We start from the raw sequence: 24,801 nt of genomic DNA on the forward strand, positions 1-24,801 counted from the left end.
CTCTATACCCCCTGTTCCTCCAGCCAAAATAAATTGTGTGATCAGACCTTGAACTGGGGTGGGGGAGGGGGGGCATTCTAAAATTCTTGGATAAAAGTTTGTTTCACTAGAGCAATGAGCAGTGTGAAGACTATTTTGGTCTTAAAGGGATTATTTTTATGTCTAAAATTGTTTTTATTTCTAAATGACACTGTTTACACTGCAAATAATTCACTCAACAATATAAAATGTCATTCCTGAACCAACAAGTGTATTTAGTTGTAATATTGGTGTGTAGGTGCATCTCAGGTCATTTTGCCTGGTCATGTGATTTCAGAAAGAGCCAGCACTTTAGGATGGAACTGCTTTCTGGCAGGCTGTTGTTTCTCCTAATCAATGTAACTGAATGTGTCTCAGTGGGACCTGGATTTTACTATTGAGTGTTGTTCTTAGTGTTAGGGAGCTGCTATCTGGTTACCTTCCCATTGTTCTGTTGTTAGGCTGCTGGGGGGGGGATATTCCTCCAACTTGCAGTACAGCAGTAAAGAATGACTGAAATTTATCAGAGTACAAGTCACATGACAGGGGGCAGCTGGGAAACTGACAATATGTCTAGCCCCATGTCAGATTTCGAAATTGAATATAAAAAAATCTGTTTGCTCTTTTGAGAAATGGATTTCAGTGCAGAATTCTGCTGGAGCAGCACAATTAACTGAAGCATAGGGGTGAGAACATGTCACTAAAAAGCCACCCGTAGGGAAAGTGACCAGCGGACCCGTGGAACTTATATTTTTAAAGCCAAACTTCCTATTTGAACAGACACTTCCCATTTTCTACATCCCCTTCACAAGATCAGAACTAGGTTTTTTTTGCAAGGTCACCGTCTACCAGGGCTAATATTTTTCCATTTATGCCTTTGGGATTTTTTTTTTACTGTCTGTGATTGGTTGCAACAATTTCTGAAGATAACCAACCATTAATGTTATTGATAAGTCAGCAAATGGCACCCTGCCTTCACCTTAAATAAAATGTTCTCAGAAATGACACCCACAAGGCCAGGTTCCATGAGGATTAACAACGCAGGTGGGGGGTGAGGAGTGGGTGGTCAGATGTAGTTTTTGTGTGACAGGCCCCAAATAATTTTTTTTGTGTAGGGGTCCCAACGCTGATTGGTTACCCCATTGTATATATACACTACAATAGTATCCTCTCTAGACAAGGTTCTATGATCATAAACATCTTCAGCCAATATCAGACAAATATAAGGTGAGTGAATTAGAAGATCACATTTGCAGGGGGCTCATCTTTGTACATATGCACAGCGTATTTAGTATTTAAATACAGGTCAATATGGCAGCCACTCTGATGGAGTGTTCCCTTGTTGCTAAGGTTGCTGGCCCAGGAATCCTGTGAAATAGAAGGACTTTAGCAGTTTAGAAGTCTCAGTTGTAACCAGTAATGAAAAGAATAGACAAATACATGGACCCAATAGATGTTCTGAACCAAAGAGTGGTCCTATTGAGCTCCAAGTGGCCAGCATTGGACGGGGGGGGGGGGGGGTCTGGGCCCACCGGGGCTTCCACATCAGTGCCCCCTGACCCCCTCCCCCAGGTCTGGACTGGAAGTCAAAATAGGCCCTGGCATTCTAAGAACACAGAGGCCCAAGTAGTCCTCCACCAGCCCACTAAATAGTGTCTGTCTATGGTACTATACAGAAGCCCCTCTGGCATTTGCCAGAACTCACAGATTGCCAGTCCGGGCCTGCCCTCCCCATGACCCCCCACCCGAGCCATAAATCCACCTTCTATCATCCTTAACACCCCCCTCCGCCAGGGCGTTATTTCTTCTTGCGATTGGTTGGGGAGCTCAGGAAGGAGGTCAGGAGCTGTTGGCTATGGGGAATGGGTCTGGGCTGGGTTTTTTCTCAGTGTCCCACTGGCTCAGTCTGAACCTGCAAGTGGCTCATGGGTTCTACTGAAACCACCCAGTCCTCTTTTGCTGGAACACATCACCTATAAAATCCCATGCTGTGGGTGCCCCTACTTTATACAGAATCAGTTATCATTATTAATCCCTGGTGACATTAAAAACAGAGACTTAAACCTTTGAAGTCAGCTTAACAAATAGATCAGCCAATCGGAAGCCAAAGAAAATCATCAAGAGAAGCAACCTATCAGGGCTGGAAGGGGGAGGCCAAACCAGGCCACTGGGCTGTATACAAAGGACTTCACCTCTGCTGCCTCTTTATAAATATGTATTATTAATAATAATAGTGACATATACTAAATTAAATTATACCTAAAGCTTGTAACAGATTCAACATCTGGTTAAGAGTATGAAATGTCAGAGATAGCAAGGAAAGCAGAGGCCATACAGAGCCAACAGAGACTGACGTGAAAATGATGGGGCAAGAACTGGAATTTCTGCATTTCTAGGTCTTATTGATGCATTCCTGAGCATAACAATTCATGTGATTACTGCGTGTAAGGTCTAAGCATGAGTTATATGCAGATAAAGAAGGTGCCAGAGGGGTTTCCCAGATAATGTGAAATAGAAACACATCTCATAGTTCATTGAGTTCCTACTTGACTTTTATGACTGTTTCTTCTAATAACAAGGCCACCTATCTCATAGGGATGTCCCCTAATGCATAGCTACATCTTCCCTATATAATAGAGATTCTGCATGCATTCTCACCACTCCTGGCTGTTGGCATGGGTCTCCGGTCTCTTGAAAAGCCCCCCCTTCGCCTTAGTATTGGTCAAGTAAAAGACTTTAAGCAGAATAAGTTCACAATGGCCAGGCTGTGTTGTCAATGATCTGAATTTTTATACGACTGACAGATTAACACCATCTTCCATTTGTTTCCTTGTATGGACACAAGCCTGAAGATGATTAGGTGTCCTTCCAGGATGGTATGTTCCACATATGGTCCTATCTCAGCAGCTTCTGAAGATGCCATTGTGAACTTATTCTGCTTGTTGGTTGCAACAATTTCTGAAAATAATCAGCCATTCAAGGAAATAAATGGAGGAAGACTGTGACAGAGGCTACAAAGGCAGGAAGATAGGGGAAAATGACAAGAGTTAAGGCATTTCAATGTGAAACATGGGTTACACATAAGAAACCCAACTGGGCTTTACTTCATAGCCATCCAATCATGGAACACTAAGCTGGAAGAAAACATATGCTAGATATCATGTTATGGTTCTTCCCTTTATAGTCAATGAGCAAATATAGGGATTGTTCTTGGTGCTCATGTTCATCTGCCTTGGGCTGAACAAACCAACATAATGAGGACCACTACCTTTGCACACATATTCATCATCATCATCATCATCGCTGATCATTCTGCAGCCACAATAACACATAATTAAGACTAATTAATCATTAATCTCTACTGATGAGTGAATCAGCTGCTATCTGTCCCTTGAAGTCATCTAAACAAAGCGGAACCACTAATTAGTCAGGGAATGAGGGAATTTATATAATGCCTCCGAGGAAGGGGTCTAATTGATCAAACTAAAGTGAATGGGGGTTTAAATTAGAGGCGGGGTTCAATTGTCCAAAGGTTAAACTCAATTTCAACATTCTTCTTCTTTGGAATTTATTTGGTATATTACTAACTAGTTGAATCAACATGGTTACTTTTCCCTTTTAACTACTATAAAGTGCATATGTCCCCAACTTTTTTACCCGTGTGCCACATTTAGATGTAAAAAGAGTTTGGGAGCGACACAAACATGAATAAAGCCTCTAGGGTGCCAAGTAAGAGATGTGATTGGACATTTGGTGACCCCTATGTGGACCGACAGCCTACAGGAGGGTTTGTTTGGCAATACACCTGGAGCCTGGAGTTCACTGCCTTATACTATTCTTTTTATAGGAAACAGACTCCACAATTGCAGAGAGACCCGGGGGGACAGGAGGGCCCAGACTATGGGTTCTGTTTCCTCTATAGTTGTAAAGAAACTATGGGTGGGGAGTGGGGGATGCAGGCAGGGGGAATGGGCAGGGCTGGGTGGCTAGGGGGTGGTTAGGAGTTGCTGTGCCCCTCTGAAGATCTATTTGCAGGAGCCTGGCGAGGACTAGTCACACCACCATTGATATAACCTATTATACTATCCTGTCTAGACTATTACAAACTGCTACTAACATCTCCCCCTTTAGTCTGTCTGTCTAATCATAAATCCTCATTTAGCAAAGATACCTTCCAGAAGCTTTTTCAACCTCCAAAGCCCTTCACTTCTCTGCACCTTAATAAATATCTTTTAATTGTGCTCCTGGTCACCTCCCTTGTTCCAATCATAGCCACCTTTTCATAGCAACCACATCCACCACCATCTCCCACCTTAAACCATTCTATCTTATCATAATTCCTATCCTATCATTCTATTTTATCATAAAGCCTATCCTATCATTCTATCTTATCATAAATCCTATCCTATCATTCTATCTTATCATAAATCCTATCCTATCATTCTATCTTATCATAAATCCTATCCTATCATTCTATCTTATCATAAATCCTATCCTATCATTCTATCTTATCATAAATCCTATCCTATCATTCTATCTTATCATAAATCCTATCCTATCATTCTATCTTATCATAAATCCTATCCTATCATTCTATCTTATCATAAATCCTATCCTATCATTCTATCTTATCATAAATCATATCCTATCATTCTATCTTATCATAAATCCTATCGTATCATTCTATCTTATCATAAATCATATCCTACAATTCTATCTAATCATAAATCCTATCCTATCATTCTATCTTATCATAAATCTTATCCTATCATTCTATCTTATCATAAATGATCCTTTCAGACTGATCCTGATCCGTGTCTTTGGAAGCTTTGGGGGTCATTTACTAAGACTCCGGACTTAAGAACAAGAGAATTAAGGGGCGAAAATAATAATGTTACATATAGGGCTTAATTTAAAAAACTATGACCTCTCCATCTTGCACAGGTGCAAGTGTGTAGACTTAGTGCTTGCACCATCATTACTAATTACTAATTTGCTCCTGTGTGGTTATAGGCAGCCCCAGAAATAGGAGGCAGCATTTGCTGGGGTAATTTGGACCCTAGCAACCAGATTGCTGAAATCACAAACTAGAGAGCTGCTGAATAAAAAGCTAAATAACTAAAAAACCACAAATAATAAAAAAATGAAAACCAATTGTAAATTGTCTCAGAATATCACTCTCTACATCCTACTAACAGTTAATTTAAAGGTGCACAACCCCTTTAAGAAGCTGTTTGCTTTCTCGAATACGCTTTAAACGGTGTACCCCTGTTCATTTATAGCCTATGAAAGCTTTTACTTAAAGAAGTTGTTCACTTTTAATTGAAATGTTAGTATGATGTAGAGAGGGATATTCTGAGACAATTTGAAATTGGTTTTCATTTTTTATTACTTGTGGTTTTTGACTTATTTAGCTTTTTATTCAGCAGCTCTCCAGTTTGTAATTTCAGCCAAACGGTTGCTAGGGTCCAAATTCCCCTAGCAACCATGCATTGTTTGAATACGACTGGAACATTAATATTTGTTTATAGATGGGATTAGTGACTCCCCTTTTAAAAGCTGGAAAGAGTTAGAAGAGGGCAAATCATTTTAAAAACTATAAATATTGAAGACCAATTGAAAGGTTGCTGAGATTTGGTCTATCTATAATGCACGAAAAGTTAACAAAAATGTGAACCACCCCTTTAACTACCTTGTCTCAGGGTTGTTAGGGCATGCTGGGAACTGTAGTTTATAAGCAGATGCAGATACAAGGTGAAGCAGCCCCAGCAGGAGGGGTCGGCAGGAAGGGTCGGCAGAGCTGCAGGGAGTTTGGGAAACTCAAATGAACGGAAGAAAATACAACACATTTTTTAAAAATTCAAATAACATTTGTTTATTGTTTCACAGAATAGTGGAATGCATCAGTAATTCACAATAACAGCACAAATTACTAGAATCTTCAACTTCTCCAGCTGATGCTGAACTGCAACTCACAACAACTGGAGGGACACGGCTTGTACATAAAGTTCAATGGCTCAGCGCAGTCAGTCATTGCATGAACACAATTTAAAGACACTACATCTCCCAGCATCCTCAGTATCAAGATACGTTTGCAGACTTCAGTTTTAGGAATTTGTTTGTTCTAATGGCAGATCTGTTTGTAATTGCATTATTATTAACAGCACATCACCTTCCTTAGTCCTCTACAGGCAGAACTATAACTTGCTTTTACCATTCCCTATTGGCTACTCACCTACCAATAACCTACTGTTATTCACTTCCATCCTAATAACCCATTGGCTTCTCACCTACCAATAACCTTCTATTATTCACTTCCATCCTATTAACCCATTGGCTTCTCACCTACCAATAACCTTCTGTTATTCACTTCCATCCTATTAACCCATTGGCTTCTCACCTACCAATAACCTTCTGTTATTCACTTCTGTTCCTCATCAATTTACATTCTGTTCACCCATTGGCTTCTCACCTACCAATAACCTTCTGTTATTCACTTTCTTCCAATTAAACCATCAGTTCCCTACTTAACCAATAACCGTCTGTTATTCACTTACTGGACCTCTCATTTCAGTGGTGGAACAGGCATTGTGCCAACATTTTCATCCAACCACCTCATTATATATGAAGGCTGCCATGCATGCTGGGAGTTGTAGTCTCCACTGAATTAAACCTTCACTTCCTCTTTTCCTTCATCTGATCCTTTGATCATTATCTTGCTTAAAAGGCAAAGCTAATAAACTGCTCAGCAGTGGAATAAATAGTACATGTCCCAGCATCCTCTGTAAACCAGGGATAATTGGGAGTCACAGATTTGCCAGCAAACTGTATAACATTGGAGAGGGTGAAACCTGGCAAAGGGCAAGACCTGTTGCTCTAGGCGCCAGTCATACAGATATATATATTAGTAAATAGCGAAATAAATAGATTATTATACATACAAATATACAGACATCCCATAATAAATTAAATCACAGTGGGTAAGTGCTTCTCATGTAGTTGCTACAACCCATTTAAAGTCCCGGCAGTCTCTGACGTGCACGTCAGTCTCAGGTTCACAGTTCATATTTTGGAAATGTTCTGGACCAATGAAATAGCTCCGTTATTTGCTTGGCTGCTTGGCTAGAGTGTTGAAGAGCTTATCCCAGTGGGTAAAGTAAGGTGCATAGTTGTAGTTGAACTTCTGGTGATGGAGATCGTGGTGACCGGGTCCCCCGCAAAGTCCAAATGGTACCAGCTTGTGGGAGGACCAGGGCAAGTCGTAGCCCGAGTGATCCTCAACTGACAGGTAGATGTTGACGATGAAGAAAACCATCTCAGTCATTGGATGACACCCCAACACTATAGGGGCCACCCCAGCGAAGATTCCAAGGGAGAGCGTCTCCCAGGCGCCAGAATACTGAGTGGCCAGTGCAAAGGTGGAGGTGTATTTGTGGTGCATCTTGTGGAAGTTCTTGTACAACCAGGGGATCTTGTGGTGCACCAGGTGCCAGATGAAGCTCTGGAAGTCAAAGAGCAACAGGCAGGAGATAACGTCCAGCAGGAGCCGGTGGAGCTGAGGGGCCCCAGTGGGCAACGTCACGGGTCTCCAGTACCAGTAGGCGACTGTAGCCGGGAAGATGAACACCAGGTGGCTATAGACTGTATATGCCAAGCAGTGGGCCATCATTGCCAGGCTGGTGTTAGTGCGCTGCTGGATCTGACAGCGTTTAAGCACCGGTACCCAGGGTGCCAGACAGTCCAGCATGAGATAAGGGACACAGAAAGCCACATAGACTGAGAAGGAGAAGAGAACTGGGTAGAAGGGAGAGCGGATCCATTGCTCCTGACTCAGGATCAGGTCCCATATGGGCTGCAGGAGGAGGGAGCCCGGCTGGTGGCTACCGGGGAGCATTGCACTTGTGCCTCCTTGTGTGTCGTTCATATTGATCTGATTCTGACATTGCTCTCAGCTCTTCTGTTATAGTAGCGCAGCTCCACCCTCCACTCCTCCCACACTCCATGTATTGTATGGACCCGGGAAATTCCACTTGCTTTCCATTCATAGCAAAACGAGTTTCCTTCTCCAGGTAGTGACACACGGAGCTTACTACGTATGGGAAGGGAAACTCAGCCCTGACATCATTCCCACCAACCAATGGAAACCAATGTCACATTCAGGGGCCAATCTTTAAATATTCTAAGAATGAAAATCATGGTTTTTATACTCATGTTAAAAAATGCTCTTTTAAAAAAGCTTATATTTATGAAAAGTTACATTTGGATGCAATTCTAATTAAAATCACATTGTTTTCTTGAAAAAAATAAATAAATATTAACTGCACGGAGTTGTCATTGGACTGGAAATCCAGCACTAGGTGCAAAGCACAGCGTCCAGAACCAGATTTTAGTAAATAGGTGAATAAAATCGCTTATTTAAAGAGGAAGGAAAGTGTAAATCAATGCACCAAATGTTAAAGGTTTTTTTTTTACCTTTAAATTAACTGTTAGTATGATGTAGAGAGGGATATTCTGAGACAATTTGCAATTGTGTTTCATTTTTTTTTATTATTTGTGGTTTTTGCGTTATTTAGCTTTTTATTCAGCAGTTCTCCCGTTTGCAGTTTCAGCAGTCTGGTTACTAGGGTCCAAATTCCCCTAGCAACCATGCAGTGATTTGAATAAGAGACTGGAATATGAAAGGAAAGTGTAAATCAATGCACCAAATGTTAAAGGTTTTTTTTTATACCTTTAAATTAACTTTTAGGGGCCGATTCATCAAGGGTCGATTATCGAGGGTTAATTAACCCTCGATATTCGACTAGGAACTAAAATCCTTCGACTTCGAATATCGAAGTCGAAGGATTTAGCGCAAATGCTGCGATCGAACGATCGAAGGAGTATTCCTTCGATCGAACGATTAAATCCTTCGAATCGAACGATTCGAAGGATTTTAATCCAACGATCGAAGGAATATCCTTCGATCAAAAAAACTTAGGCAAGCCTATGGGGACCTTCCCTATAGGCTAACATTAACTTCGGTAGCTTTTAGCTGCCGAAGTAGGGAGTCTAAGTTTTTTTTAAAGAGGCAGTACTTCGACTATCGAATGGTCGAATAGTCGAACGATTTTTAGTTCGAATCGTTCGATTCGTAGTCGTAGTCGAAGGTCGAAGTAGCCCATTCGATGGTCGAAGTAGCCCAAAAAACACTTCGAAATTCAAAGTTTTTTTACTTCGAATCCTTCACTCGAGCTTGATGAATCGGCCCCTTAGTGTGATGTAGAGATTGATATTCGGAGACAATTTGCAACTGGTTTTCATTTTTTTTTATTATTTGTGATTTTTGAGTTATTTCGCTTTTTATTCAGCAGTTCATTTGCAGTTTCAGCAATCTGGTTGCTAGGGTCCAAATTCCCCTAGCAACCATGCGCTGATTTGAATAAGAGACTGGAATATGAATAGGAGAGGCCTGAATAGAAAGAGGAGAATTAAAAATTAGCAATAACAATACATTTGTAGCCTTACAGAGTATTTGTTTTTTTAAGATGGGGTCAGTGACCCCCATTTGAAAGCTGGAAAAGAAGAAGGCAAATAATTCACAAACTGTAAAAAAGAAGAAAGGAAGAACAATTGAAAAGTTGTTTAGAATTAAGCATAATAAATACTGGGGAGTCCCGAATGCCACTCACAAGTGTAGTTGCACCCATAAATGCCCCTTTGCAATTGCAGCGGCGCCAACTCACCCTGTTCTGATCAATTCTGCGCAAGGATTTGGGGAATTTCAGTGTCAATAGACGTACCCCCATTCTGGGAAACTGGGGAGCACTGGGATATCTGCTTCTGTATATTGGCTCCAAATGGCCAGATATGAGTGCCAGGAAGAACATTAGATCTTTGTACCCCCATCCTCTCTGTGTAGCATTAATGTAAATAGGCATGCAACAGGACGCCGGCGCAGCATTACTAGGAAACAATGCCATATCTGGTTAGTAGTGATGGGCGAATCTGTCCCGTTTCGCTTCTCCGGAAAAATGAATGAAACTCCGAAAACATTAGCAAAATGGCAAAAATTCGCAAAACGCATTTAAGTCAATAGGCGTCATAATAATTTTGATGTGCGACAATTTTGACACGAGCGACAATTTCTATACGCGCGACTCTTTTGTCCAAATGCGTTAAAGTCAATGGGCGCCCGAATAATTTTTTTTTTAAATGTTTTTATTTATTTTTCATCACATAATAAAGTTTGTTTCCGTTATACAGTTTCGTACCGAATGAGAATAATGAATATGGGTTCTTAACGTTTTTTCAGCAATATCTAGTAACATTTTAACGTTTTCAGCTCCAAATGAAGTATATGACCCTATGTGAGATTTAGTGGATGTTATAGGCAACAATCTATTTATTTGATGACTCCTGGGGGGTGCAAAATCACCGTCCAAATAATTTTGACGTGCAACAATTTGTACGCCAATTGTTTTTTGTTGAGGTTTTTGTTGCCAATTTTCGCCACAGTTTCGCCAAAACATTCATGGGCCGTGAAATGCAGAAATTCGACGCAAATCCATGTCTGGCGAATAAATTCACCCATCACTACTGGTTATAGACAGCGTCTCACAGGGGCCCGAGGGGATTGGCACATAAATTTTATGTATTTGGTGGAGAAGGGGTTAAACTGCAGAGCCAATAAGCTTTTCCCACTCTGAATTGTTTTCGAATGTGTAAGATCTGCCCCTGGGTTTCCGCCTGCATCACAGAAACAGGAATCCACTGGCCGACTGCCATCAAAATATCTGCTCCGCTCAGCCAGGACTTTCACACTTAACCCACAATGTTTAGGCAGCGTTTTATCAGCCAAGAAAAATTTAAAGGGCAAGTAAACCCTTTTATATGTAGTAAACTATCAAAAAAAGGGATCATCCCCTGAAAACCATAATTGTTAACTGCTTATTTTTTTCATTTGCTTCAGTTTTAATTCAGGCACTCGTTTATGCATTTTTTCCATATTCAAAACAAATTCTTGGTTGCTAGCGAGTGGGAGCCTAGCGACCAGAAAGCAATGAATCACCAGCATGGAGAGATGCAGAATGCTAATGTTAATGAAAATAATAAATACAAAAGGAGATATGGGTGGTAATAGAGTGACATTGAGGTTAGAGAAGATTGGAAGAGAAAGCAGTGACCCCCACCCTGTGAAGGTTCAGTTGTTGTTGAACTACAAACCTACCATCTTCTTGGGTGTTATGTGTTGGCTGGGGTTGTACATAAAGGGGTTGTTCACCTTTGAGTTAACTGTTAGTATGATGTACAGAGGGATATTCTGAGACAATTTGCAATTGGTTTTCATTTTTTATTATTTGTGGTTTTTGACTTATTTAGCTTTTTATTCAGCAGCTCTCCAGTTTGTAATTTCAGCCATCTGGTCGCTAGAGTCCAAATTCCCCTAGCAACCATGCACTGATTTGAATAAGAGACTGGATTATGAATAGGAGAGGTCTAAATAGAAAAACGAGCAATAAAAAGTGGCAATAACAATAAATGTGTAGCCTTACAGAGTATTTGTTTTTAGATGGGGTCAGTGACCCCTATTTGAAAGCTGGAAAGGGTCAGAAGAAAAAGCAAATAATTAATAAACTATAACAAATAAATAATGAATAGAATTCGCTATTCTATAACATACTAAAAGTTTCTTTAAAGGTGAACCACCCTTTAAGGGACAGTAGAATGTAAACCCCACATATACAAACACATACATACCCTGCTAATAATTATAACAATATGGGGCAGATTTACTAAAAATAACATTTCCATTTCCCCCTGAATTTGACTAAGGATGACAGTGTGCGGACTGTAAAGAACAAAAGCTGCATCAGTGCAACTCTGCAGAAGTGCAAAAAGTGGCTCTAAACACAAGTAAACACTGGGGCAAACTTTGCACTTGCAGGTTGTAAATGTGCCTTATGATGTCACAATCGCACCGCTCAGGTACTGCTGGGGCGCCATCTGCTGCTCATTCTATACATTTTCAAACCTAGCAACACACTGAGACAAAAACTGGTACACCCAAAGTATCCAACACCAAGGGGCCGATTCACTAAGCTCGAGTGAAGGATTCGAATGAAAAATACTTCGAATTTCAAAGTATTTTTTGGGTACTTCGACCATCGAATTGGTTAAATTCGATCGAATTCGATCGAAATCGAACGATTCAAACGATTCGAAGTAAAAATCGTTCGACTATTCGACCATTCGATAGTCGAAGTACTGTCCCTTTAAAAAAAACTTCGACCCCCTACTTCGGCAGCTAAAAGCTACCGAAGTCAATGTTAGCCTATGGGGAAGGACCCCATAGGCTTGCTAACCTTTTTTTGATCGAAGGATTTTCCTTCGATCGTTGGATTAAAATCGTTCGAATCATTCGATTCGAATGATTTAATCGTTCGATCGAACGAAAAATCCTTCGATCGTTCGATCGCAGGATTTGCGCAAAATCCTTCGACTTCGATATTCGAAGTCGAAGGATTTCAATTCGAGGGTCGAATTTAGAAGTATTTTTTACTTCGAAATTCGACCCTTAGTGAATCTGCCCCTAAAAGAAAAACAAAGCAATGTGGTATACGGAGTCCAGTGTAGTGAGGAATGCTCAGATCTATACATTGGGGAGACAAAACAACTGCTCTCCAAGCGAATGGCTCAGCATAGGAGGGCGAACTCTACAGGGCAAAACTTTCTACACTTAAAAGACAAGGGACACTCCTTTGACGACAGCAAGGTCCAAATCTTGGATAAAGAAGACGCTGGTTTGAACGAGGCGTGAAAGAGGCGAATCATGTCAAGGTGGAGAAACCATCCCTGAACAGAGGCGGGGGCCTTCGACACCACCTGTCTGCTACATACAATTCTGTTCTAACATCTGTACCCCGGCGGTTTCAGAACACTTCACACATCCATTCATGCAACTCTCACACGTAACACCTGTATCTAGGAGTTGCATGACACTTTGGATAATCCTATCACAACTACACAGAATCAACACCTCTTTGAAGAGTTACAATGTGTCGTTGTGATTGGATTGGTGGAAGAGTTTATATGCCGAGAACTTCCCACACCAGTCAGTTGTACTGAAGAAGCTCCTCGGATGAGTAGTGAAATGTCTTCATTGATTACTCAGCAAGTCTAGTTGTTTTTAGATTGACCTATACTAGATATACATTGTCTAAACTCATGGGATAACCCTGATATACTAATGCTAAACTTCATCACAACACTGCCACCTAGTGAGTGACAACAAAATGTTCACCTGTACATTTAAAGGACAAGGAAAGTGGAAAATAGAATAAGGCTAGAAATGCTGTATTTTGTATACTAAACATAAACATGAACTGACTGCACCACAAGCCTAATCAAATAAATGATTTATGCTTTCAAAGTTGGCTACAGGGGGTCCCCATCTTGTAACTTTGTTATACATCTTTGCAAGACCAAGACTGTGCACATGCTCAATGTGGTCTGGGCTGCTTAGGGATCGTCATAAATGATCAAAACAGGACAAGCTTGAGTTCTGCATGGCTGGGAAGTAAGGCGGGGGCTCCCCCTGCTGTTCATAAGTATGATTGTTTCCCTGCAGAGCAGTTAGGGACCGTCTGACAATTCCTATCCACAGCAGTAAATGAAGAGAGAATTTCACTGCATACAGTCAGGTTTCTTATAAAAACAGTACACATTTTTTAATTAAAGTATATTGGAGATAGATTTATTTTTTATTAAAGAAAGTAAAAATGGGATTTAATTTTTTTGCCTTTACATGCGGATTCAGGGATAAGGACAACAAGTTCTGAAGGAATGATTCCAGGATAATGCAGAATGAATTGTTAAAATGATTCAGTGACTGTTAATTGAGGGGCAAATTTCTCACGCTTTGCTTCGGCAAAAGATTTGCGAAATTCGCAAAGCTGCGAAAAATTAGCGAAACTCGAATTTTGACACCCGCGTTAAAGTCAATGGGTGTCCAAATAGTGTTGACGCACGCCAATTTTGACACAATCAACTTTTCATCCGCGCGTCCAAATTAGTTTGATGCTGCCAAATTTTCATTGGTGAATTTTCGCGGGAGTTTCGCAAATTAATTCGCCGGTGGTGAAACGTGGACATTCGCCACGCAAATTTATTCGCCCATCACTAGTCATTGTAACTATTAAAGGCCAAGAAAATACATTGAAGTCTAACTGATATTGACATCTAGGGGCACATTTACTAAGGGTCGAAGTGAATATTCGAAATCAAAAACTTTGAATTTCGAAGTAATTTTTGGGTACTTCGAGCATCGAATACGCCAAATTCGACTTCGACTTTGATTCGAACTAAAAATGCTTAGACTATTCGATCATTCGATAATCAAAGTCCTGTCTCTTTAAAAAACGTTGACTTCGCCACCTTAAACCTGCCGAATTGCTATGTTAGCCTACGGGGACCTACTAGAACCTATAGCCAGTACTTGGCTAAGTTTTTCTTAAGAATCCGAATTCAACGTTGAAATGTCGGACTAGCCTATTCGATGGTCGAATTTTCGAAGTTTTTTGCACTTCGAAATTCGACCCTTGATAAATCTGCCCCCTAATGAAGATGCATTTGAGGAACACTATGAGGTAGACATATCAAAGGTTGGGAAAACCTCACTAAAACTTGTGTATTATAATAAATAAAGTACCCCCTGTTGAAAAATATGAGGATATTAGAAGTTACCTCGCCTTCGGCCTTGTGCTTTTATATGGTCATGTGACTTATAATATCCTTTTATTTTACAAGAGGGGATTGTTTATTCACTATATAATTATGTAACTATTCAAATATACTCAAATTTGGTAAAACACTGGCTTTATTATTGTGAAAAAATATGAATTTGTAAAAAATACAAAAATTTAATGTGAAGACTAATTCAGTCTTTGATAATGACGATCCTATCATTGTACAGGTATGGAACCTGTTATCCAGAATGCTCGGGACCTGGGGTTTTCCAGATAACAGATCTTTCCATAATCTGGATCTTCATACATTTACATTTTATTTATCAAAGGTCGAGGTTCTAGAGGTTTGTGAAGTTTTTTATACTTCGAATGAACTCCCAACTTGAATGTTTTCTGATTTAAGAAAAAACTCGAAAGGAAAAAAATTTGAATCAGGGAATTCGGGGTTAACAACCTGAAAACTCGATTTAATCGAGATTTCAAGGGGAACCCACCTGAAAAAAAAACATCATCATCATGAAGGCTATTAACATCTTCAAATGATTCAAGGGGCCTCTGCCATTGACTTCTACATGACCTCAGCAGGTTTTAGCTGGAGGATTTTGGATTCAAGCGAATTCCGGCTTCAGGGTATAACAAATCTTGAAATTTGAGGGTTTTTATAAACAAAAACACAAAAATTTATGTTTTTTAATAAAACTCCCAAAAATGTGAGTTTTTTTTAACCTGAAAATTTGAGGTTTTGAGTGAAAACTACCCTAGAAAAACTAGAATTTTTCGGAAAAACACAACTCGACCTTTGATAAATAACCATCAGATTTACTCACCAGAAATCCCATCTGCAGGGACATCGCCAATGTAGTAACAGGCATCGACGACAATTCGCTAGCAAAAGAGACCATCGACAATGCAGTTCCGCAACCTATCTCCAGGTGAATTTTTGCTCAGGCGAATAATCGTTACTCTGCAAATTCACTAAAGTGCGAATTTTACAGAACGTTACCTTTTTCGCCAGAGTTTCGTTCACCACCTTAGGCCAGGTAAACTGATAAGATGAAGCTTCATCCTCCTCAATCCTATGTCAGTGACATCATATCCTGTATGCCGGAAACTCATAAAAGTTGTAAAAAAAAAACGCCGGCGTTTTTTAATTTTTTTTAAAAGCGGGATTGCCTTCAAAAGCCCTAACTATTAAAGATGTTTGTGTTACAATTTTTTTTTCAACCATTTGAGGGGCCTGCCACATTTATTTTAGGGTGGACTCATGTCTAGGACATTAAAGGATCTCTTTAGTCTTTATTTAGCTTCCTTGGAAATGTGCAATAATTAAATAAAAAGTGTAAGGGTACTAACAAAGTGTCTCTATGCAGAACTGAATGCTAGTGAAAGATCGCTAAGAAATGCTCGCTCTGACGAATTAACGCTAGAAAAACTTTCGGCTGCTGAGGGGCAACTCTGAATTTTAGTGAATTAGCGTAGTGGTAACTAATTACGCCTGGCAAAATGGAGCAACGTGTGGTGGAGTGTCCGCTGGTGAAAACTCTCCCTTTAGTGAATTTGCCCCGTAGTCTCCTAGAAAATCATGTTAACATTAAGGGACTTATTTATCAAAATCCGATAATATCTCACTATTTTCTGAAATGTACTAGGACCAAATCCGTATGGGTTATTTCCTGTATTTTCTGTATTTTCTGTACAAAAACGTATGTTTTTGGATTTTTGCCAGAAATCCACAAAATCTTCGCATTATTGCATGAAGCCCATCACAGATCAGGATACCTTCAGGACTTCTGCCATTGACTTATATACAACCTTGGCAGGTCTGAGATGCCGGATTTTTGGATTCAGACTTTTTCCATCCTCGGGGTATAATACATCCCAAAAAAATGTAGGTTTTTTTCACAAGAAATTCAGATTTTATAGTCAAGAAAACTCGAATTTTTCAAGTTTTTGGCATTTGGACTTTAATAAATAACCCCCTAAATAAACCCAATAGGCTGGTTTTGCTTCCAATAAGGATTAATTATATCTTAGTTGGGATCAAGTACAAGCTGCTGTTTTATTATTACAGAGAAAAAGAAAATAATTTTCAAAATATTTGGATAAAATGGAGTCTACGGGAGATGGCCTTTCCAAAATTTGGAGCTTTCTGGATAACGGGATTCCGGATAACAGATCCTTACCTGTATATGATGCAAAACCAAAAAAAAAAATACATTCTGCCACAAACATATTTTATGTTACATATTACTATATACAGTAGGCATGTAAAAAGGCCACTAGTGGCTAGTGCTTCACCTGTTACTAGATGTTATGTTATGGCCTTTATTGCCCAGATAAGTCACAGTTTACTAGAAAGCCTTTTATTGCAGGGGCACAGCATGCAACTCAGACCAGATAGTCGCAAAGACAAAATTGTCGCCACAAGAAAAACTCCCATTGACTTTTGGCTGGGTTTAAATAGATATAAAAGGTTGAATTCAATAGACTTATTTTTTTCAAACTAAGTTACTAAATAAAAATTTCTTCCGGGTTGCACAGAGATTATACATCATTTCAATCAGTCCCTGCCCCTTTGGAGCTTACAATCTAAGGTTAATATCTCATTTACACAGACACTATAGTCAAATTAATCAAGAGCCCATTAACCAGCCATGTACGTATTTGGAATTTAAGAGAAAACTTCAGCACCCAGAGGAAACCCATGCATGGGTATGAAGATACACGACCGTGTAGAGAATAGGATGGCACAAACCGGACCGCAGTCGTAGAAATGTCGCTTTAATGGGCAGATTTAACCAGGGTCTAAGTGAAAATTTGTATTAAAAAACTTTGAATTTTGAGCTAATTTTTGCGTACTTCGACTAGGGAATAGTCCAAATTGAATTTGAAAAAAAATTAGAAAATTCTAATATTGAACTTTATCATGTACTGTCTCTTTAAAAATTTGACTTCGACCATTTGTCATCTAAAATCTGCCAAATTGCCATTTTAGCCTATGGGGGACCTTCTAGAACCTGGGGCCAATTGCTGGACTTTTTTTTTTTGGAAAACCTTTGAACCGAATTCGATCGAATGCGCTGTTATAGGATTCTAATTCGAACTAAAACAGCCTATTCACCTGGATCGGTTTGTCTATTTTTATTCGCATTTTCCCATTACTTCAAAATTTGACTCTTGGGGGCATATTTATCAAGGGTCGAATTGCGAATTAAAAAAACTTCAAAATTCGAATTCAAAAAGACCAACCGAAATTAAGTCTAAGTTGTTTTTTTTTGGTTGAATAGGTCCGTTTTTGATCGAATAGGTCCATATTTGGCCGAATTCGAATCGCATCGAATTCGAATCGAATTAATATCGCATTCGATCGCATTCGATTCAAAGTTTTTCCCCAAAAAAACTTAGATTTTTCAAAGTTCACTAATTGACGTATAAGGTCCCCCATAGGCTAAAACAGCAATTCGTCAGATGGTGAATGGTCAAGACAGTACATGATGAATTTCAAAATTCCCATTTTTTAATCTTTTGCAAATTTGAATCAAATTTGGACTATTCCCTAGTTGAGGTAAACAAAAATAACTCAAAATTCTAAATTTTCATTCGAAATTCACCTTGACCTATGATAAATCTGCCCCTTGATAAATCTGCCCCTAACAGTTATTTTATTAACAAAAAAAGTTTTACATCTTGTGTTACAGAAAGCCTAGCGCATTTTGTGCCATTCCTAGGCACTTATTCATAGGCTAATGAGACATTGCATGGTACACACTATTTAAGAGAAAATTAGCCAATCACAATGATTCTTACAGCGATTCCAATCACATGGATGGATGACAATAATTTGGCACCAACAACATTAAAAAAAAATTATTATATACAGACTTTTACAACAAAAATACGTAAACACAAAATATTAAATGTAGATTCTGTTAAGTAGACTCCAGTATAAAATGATGAGTATAGCTATAATAGTGACATTATCTAATTCTAGTAGGTTGTCTAATGTTAAGATAGAAGATCCACTTTGTTTCTTTTCTTAATAATTCGGCCACCATATTACCCCCTCTAGGTCTTGGGGTTGAAAAATAAACAAGTGACCTGTTAGAGAAATCAAGAAAATGTTTAGCTACTCCTGTTGTGCATTTCTCATTAGTAATGTTGGTAATACGTTCACCTATTCTATCTTGAGAAGTTGACCCATGTATTGTATATTACATTTAGTACAGGTATGAGATATATTACCTTCAACCTTGAATTGCAGTTGATGAATTGCTTTATATAGTAAACCTTATTAGTAGTAGCTGAACAAAATATTTTGTTATATTTACATATTTGCAAGTAATGCAGCAATTTGATCCACATTTATACATTCCTATGGAACTCAGCCAAGTGCTAATTTCTTTTTTGGTTACTACAAGACTGGGGAATAAACTACCACTCAAGAGTCTTTGTCCTTCTAGTTACAAACCTGCAGCCACCTTCAAGGATCTCATTTAATACAGGGTCTGTTTGTAGGATCAGCAACATTTATATTAATGATTTTACGTATTATATTGAATTGTAGACTATGGGGTATATTTATCAAAGATTGAAGTTAGAGATCACCACAGTTTGATAGCGTGAAATACCACCTCTTTCCATTCATTTCTATGGGTTTTTAAAGGCGTATTTATCAAATGGTGAAATTTCACTTTCCCCTTTTAATAAATTTGCCTTTAAAAACCCCATTACAATGAATGGAGAGTGGCGGTATTTCACTCTAGCCGACTGAGGTGATCTCTAACTTCACTCTTTGATAAATACCCCTATATGTCAAAATGCAAGAATTTGTGGCAGATTTACTCGAGGGCGAAGTGGCTAACGCTGGCGTCAATTCGCTAGTGTTACCGCCCGCAGGGACATAGCCAATTTACTAACGGGCGCAGGCGTCATTCGCTAGTAAAAGAGACAGACACTATTGGTCATTCGCGCACTCTCGCCAGGCGACAATTCGCTCTGGCGAATGGACATTACTCTGAAAATTAAATGAAATGCAGATTTTACTGAACGTTACCTCTTTCACCAGTGGCGTAACTAGTTGTTACTGGGCCCCATAGCAAATTAAATTTAGGGCCCCAAAATATTTATAAGTTGGCCTATTTTACCAAGATATATTAAAATTGCTAATTAATTAGGGTCTCACTGGGCCCCCTACACTCCTGGGCCCCCTGCAACCGCAGGGTCTGCTTCCTCTATAGTTACACCCCTGTCTTTCGCCAGACTTGCCTTCACCAGCTCAGACCAGGCGAAGTACAATGGAGTTCAAAGATCTTCCTCAATCTTCTGTTACTTACATCATATTTTTTAGTGGAAAAAGCTTCTAAGTCCAAAAAACGCTGGCGTCTTTTCCTTTTTTCAAAGTGATAGGCTGCAAAAGCCCCTAAAATTTTTTTTGGGTAACCGGGTTCCCCCATAAATTTTCTAACATGGCACATAAACTATACAGTGGGCTCATGTGTAGGGCATTATAACAACTCTATTCTCTTTATTAAGGTTCCCTTTACTTGTGTAATGTAATGTATGTAGCGCACCTGTAGGTGTAGCTTTTGCTGTGTATTAAAGCTGTGTGTGACCAGGCTAAAACTGCTTGTAGTGTGCCCTGGGCCCCCAGTGTACCTGTGCTCTACCGGTACCTGGAGTAGATCAATGCAGCAGGATATTCAGCCAGACAGTTTCTTTGCAGTAAACTATAACTTGTTTATTAATGGAGAACAGTGGCAATGTCGTAGTTCACAAGCACTTAAATATTCACAGTAATCATAGAATAGCTTCCAACAGCAATATTCCCTCCAGGGGGTACAAGATACAGCAGGCGGAGTAGAATTCAATATATATCAGCAACAATGGACTTGGGAAATAGTTACCACTCTCACTGGGCACTATCCCTTTGGTTGAGCACTAAGGCATGGGTTTCTCAGCCTGAGGTCTTGTATCTTGGCACCGGACTGGGTCCTCACCTCACCCACTGTATTCAGCCTGGGGTCTTGGGTCTTGGTATCCTATCTGGTCCTCAACTCACCCACTGAAGTCCCTGCTCTAGTGGTTCACATACCTCGGGGTCCTAACCCCACTATTTCTCCTCGGTGGAGCCACATCTGCTCTCTAGCTACCCTGTGCTGCCTTTCACTCCTAGAGTGACTATTACTGTATTCACTATCCCTATCTCATGTTTAACTAGCTTTACCGGCAGACCTGGACCTGTAGTACCTCCCAGTGAGGCGAAGTCCCAGGACAGACCCAGACCTCATGGTGCTAAACCCCTTGACAAACAGTGCCATCTAGTGGACAGTCTCCATGAACTAATGTGGACCCAGCAAGGGACATAGCTGCCTGAGTTAACTAAAGGACCATTAGGTGTCCAAATACTAAAGGGGAACTGCCTGAGTAATTTAACCGAAATCTCAGGGTCTCTACATGTACACTGTATTTGCTGAAACATATACGTCCATTCAACTTTAAGTTTCCTGCCGTATGCAAATTAACCTGATCGCAAGACCTCTAGCAAATTTGCGCTAGGCAGAAATGAACGCTAGCGCATCTTTATTTTCAATTGCTTGCATTTCCGAAGTAACGCTAGCGAAACGTCTACAGCATTCGACGCCCACAATGAAACTCCACATTCCAGTGAATTAGCGTTGTGTGAGCAAATTTTTGCCTGGCCAAGTGTAGCGATGGCTGCGAAGTGGTCGCTGGCGAATTTTTGCCCTTGACTAAATCTGCCCCTATGGGGTATGTTTAACTTTAGAGATGGCTACAGCCCACTAGAGTGAAATTCCACCACTCTCCATTCATTTCTATGGGATTTTGAAAGGAGTGTTACTCAAAGGATGAACTTTCACTTTTATCCATTGATAAATACTCTTTTAAAAATCCCAAAGAAATTAATGGAGAGTGGCAGGATTTTACTCTAGATAGCTGTGGCGATCTATAACTTCACTCTTTGATAAATATACCCCTATATATGTCAAAATACAAGACAGAACCGTGGGATTCCCCTTTTGGCTGGAAAAACGACTCTCATTGTCCACACTAGATGAATCAATACGAGTGAGTTAGTCATCGGTTTTATATTTCTTAAAGAGTGTTTCACTTTTTATTTCTGCAGGTCTTTTAAAGGACATGTCAAGATTTTTACATTTTTAACTTGTGTTTATATTATTTCTAGCAAATTGCATAACCTTGTGTTTAGGAATGTGCCAATGTGCTGCCCAGTCAGGGGCTCTGCATCAATGAGGCAAGCTGAAAAAGCTTGGGGCAAATTTACTAAAGTGCGGAGTGACCAACGCTGGCGAAAATTCACCAGCGTGAAGTCATTTCGGAACTTTGCCAATTTACTAATGGCGCAGACGAAAATTTACTAGCGAAAGAGACATACAATAGTGCTCATTCGCACTCTATCACCAGGCAAATTTTCGCTCTGGCGAATGGACGTAATTCCACTAATTCACCAAAATGCGCATATTACTGAACGTTACCTGTTCCACCAGACTTGCCGTCGCCAGCTCAGACCAGGCGAAGTACAATGGAGTGTATATAGGGCTTCCTCAATTATGTGTTGAAAAACACATGGCGTCTTTTCCCTTTTTCAAGGTGATAGGCTGCAAAAGTCCATAAATTTGCCCCACTATCATCAGCAAAAGCAGAGACAGTACTTGCAATTTATTCATAACAAAAGCAAAGGGCCAAGGGCAGGCCTCTGTAAGATTCTTCTAACAACAGTGGGCCACTGGAATGTATGGTCATATCATTTAATTATAGGGTTTATTTATAAAAATAGGTGTCAAATTTCACAAGTACAAGTACCAGTAACAATCCATCAGGCCTCTGAACCTATACTTGTAAATCATTCACTAGATTCCATTATTCTGGCTGTTTAATATTACTTACAGTATGTACCTTGCTACTCAGTGGGTTCATTTATTCACTACATAGATTTCAGTTCATTTCCAACATTACTTTGCAAACTCAGTTAATGAAAAGACTGTTTTGTGATTTATTTATGCCATTAAATCTTGTAAAAATGGAAGACATTCTACTACCAATTTTCCTTAAATTAGCTTTAAATTCTTTATTTTTCAGAGTATAAATGAAAGGGTTTAGCATAGGGACCAATACAACATAAAGCAGAGCAAATACATCCTGATTGGGACTGATGGATTTTGTTGGTCTCATGTACAAACAGATGATGCTTCCATAAAAGATGATAACACAAGTGAGGTGGGAGGTACAGGTGGAAAGGGCTTTTTTCTTACCCTGGGATGAATGAATCTTTAGTATTTTAAACAATATAAAAACATAAGAGACTGAGGTGATTGTGAATGTACTAAAAGCCACGATTACCCCATAAATGTAAGTGATCATCTCTATAAGGGAGGTGTCACTGCAGGAAATCTTTAGCACTGGGGTGAGATCACAAAAGAAATGATTAATGTGATTGGATGAACAAAAAGACAAGTTTGTCATTAGAACCGTGTGTATAACTGGGACCAGAAAGCCAGCGACCCACACACCAACTATAATCTTTGCACAATGTTTCAGGCTCATACGTAAAGCATAGTGAAGTGGGTAACAAATTGCCACATAGCGGTCATAGGCCATTGCAGAAAGGAGAATAAATTCAATGCAAGCGAATGCCATGAAGAAATATAACTGAACCATGCAGCCTGTGATTGATATGGTCTTGTCTTGTGTGTGCAGCATGGCTAATAGATTTGGGAGAGTCATTGAGGTGGAGGAGATATCCAGGAAGGAGAGACTGCCCAGCAATATGTACATGGGTTTGTGAAGTTGGACACTAAGTGTAATAACTGCAAAAACACTGACATTTCCAATGAGAATTATGAGGAAGGCAAGAAGAAAGACCATAAATAGAGGGGTCTGGAGAGCTTGTTTGTCAGAAAAGCACTGCACAGTAAATCAACCCCAACCTTGACAGTCTCCCCTCATAATTTAACTCTTCCCTCCCTCTAACCAGTTTAGTTGCACTTAGTCTCTGCACTCTCTCCAGCTCATTTATATCCCTCTTAAGGACTGGAGTCCAAAACTGCCCACATACTCCAGATGAGGCCTCACCAGGGACCTATAAAGAGACATAAATATGTTTTCATCCCTTGAGTTAATGCCCTTTTTTATGTGTAGCCCTGCAGGTTTCTATGCAAATATATTATTACCTTGTTTGGTGGATTAATAGTCACTGTTATTCAGAGAGCTGCAGCAGTGTAAATAATAATGTGAATCAGGAAATTACAAATCCCAGAAGGCCGTGCTCTGGAGAGGAGAAAGGTGGCTGAGAGCTGCTGGAGATTTCTGTGAAAGGCCAGTGTGTGTCCAGGCTGTAAGGGAGGGAGCAGAGATCCTCCTGCACAGTTTGGAGGGCACCAAAGGGTGTAGCGAGGGTGCCAATGACTGGGAGGAGGGATGGCAGAGCAGGGGATTGGTTACCAGGGAGGTGGTTAGAGCAGGATAGGTTGGGGTAGAAGGGGAGGGTGTGTATATATACTGCCAATTACTTACCTGCTTCCTCTTCCCCCTGGATCCTGGAGCGCTGGTGGAGCTGCTGCCAGAAGCGTGTCCAGCTCCCCATCATGGCAGACATGCTAGCCGAGCAGGTGAGGGACAGAGTCCTGCAGCAAGGGACAGGTTGGGTGGAAGAGCTCCTAGCGGAGCTTGTCCCCACTGCATCTACGTCCGGTACAGGGCGCAGCAGGCCTGCTACTAGGTGCACCGCAGAAGGGCCTGCGCGCTGTTCCCGCCCCCCCTCCCGTCTCACTCCTACCCCTCCTAGGCCCAATACCCGCGGCGCAAGGAAGCGAGCGACCGCTCGCAGCGCATCAGTGAGCACAAAGGCGCCTACAAAGGAACCAGGAGCCCCTCAGGTGGCTATGGCTCCTGCGCAACCGCCAGACAGGGAAGCGCCCTTCTGCTCGCATCCATCCACCTGCCCCTGTGACTGCGCAAGCCGCAAGTCAGCCTCCCCCTACACTTCCTCCCAATCACATAGCGTGTGAGACTCAACACGCGG

At 40.3% G+C, this 24,801-nt stretch overlaps 2 protein-coding genes across 2 annotated transcripts; both read right to left on the reverse strand.

Moving 5' to 3' along the window:
- Positions 1 to 5,866: 5,866 nt before the first annotated feature.
- Positions 5,867 to 7,969, reverse strand: ch25h.L (cholesterol 25-hydroxylase L homeolog). The gene has a single exon (XM_018225040.2). The coding sequence runs from the start codon at positions 7,940 to 7,942 to the stop codon at positions 7,121 to 7,123; it is 822 nt and encodes a 273-aa protein (XP_018080529.1). The 5' UTR covers positions 7,943 to 7,969; the 3' UTR covers positions 5,867 to 7,120.
- A 14,776-nt stretch (positions 7,970 to 22,745) lies between these two features.
- Positions 22,746 to 23,693, reverse strand: LOC108695717 (olfactory receptor 6F1; the record flags this gene model as incomplete). The annotated part of the gene is made up of 1 exon (XM_018224689.1): positions 22,746 to 23,693. A coding segment is annotated over one exon (948 nt), but the record flags the coding sequence as incomplete, so codon positions are not given.
- Between the last annotated feature and the right edge of the window lie 1,108 nt (positions 23,694 to 24,801).

The sequence above is a fragment of the Xenopus laevis genome, chromosome 7L, assembly GCF_017654675.1.
Source record: "Xenopus laevis strain J_2021 chromosome 7L, Xenopus_laevis_v10.1, whole genome shotgun sequence".
Taxonomy (NCBI): Eukaryota; Metazoa; Chordata; class Amphibia; order Anura; family Pipidae; genus Xenopus; species Xenopus laevis.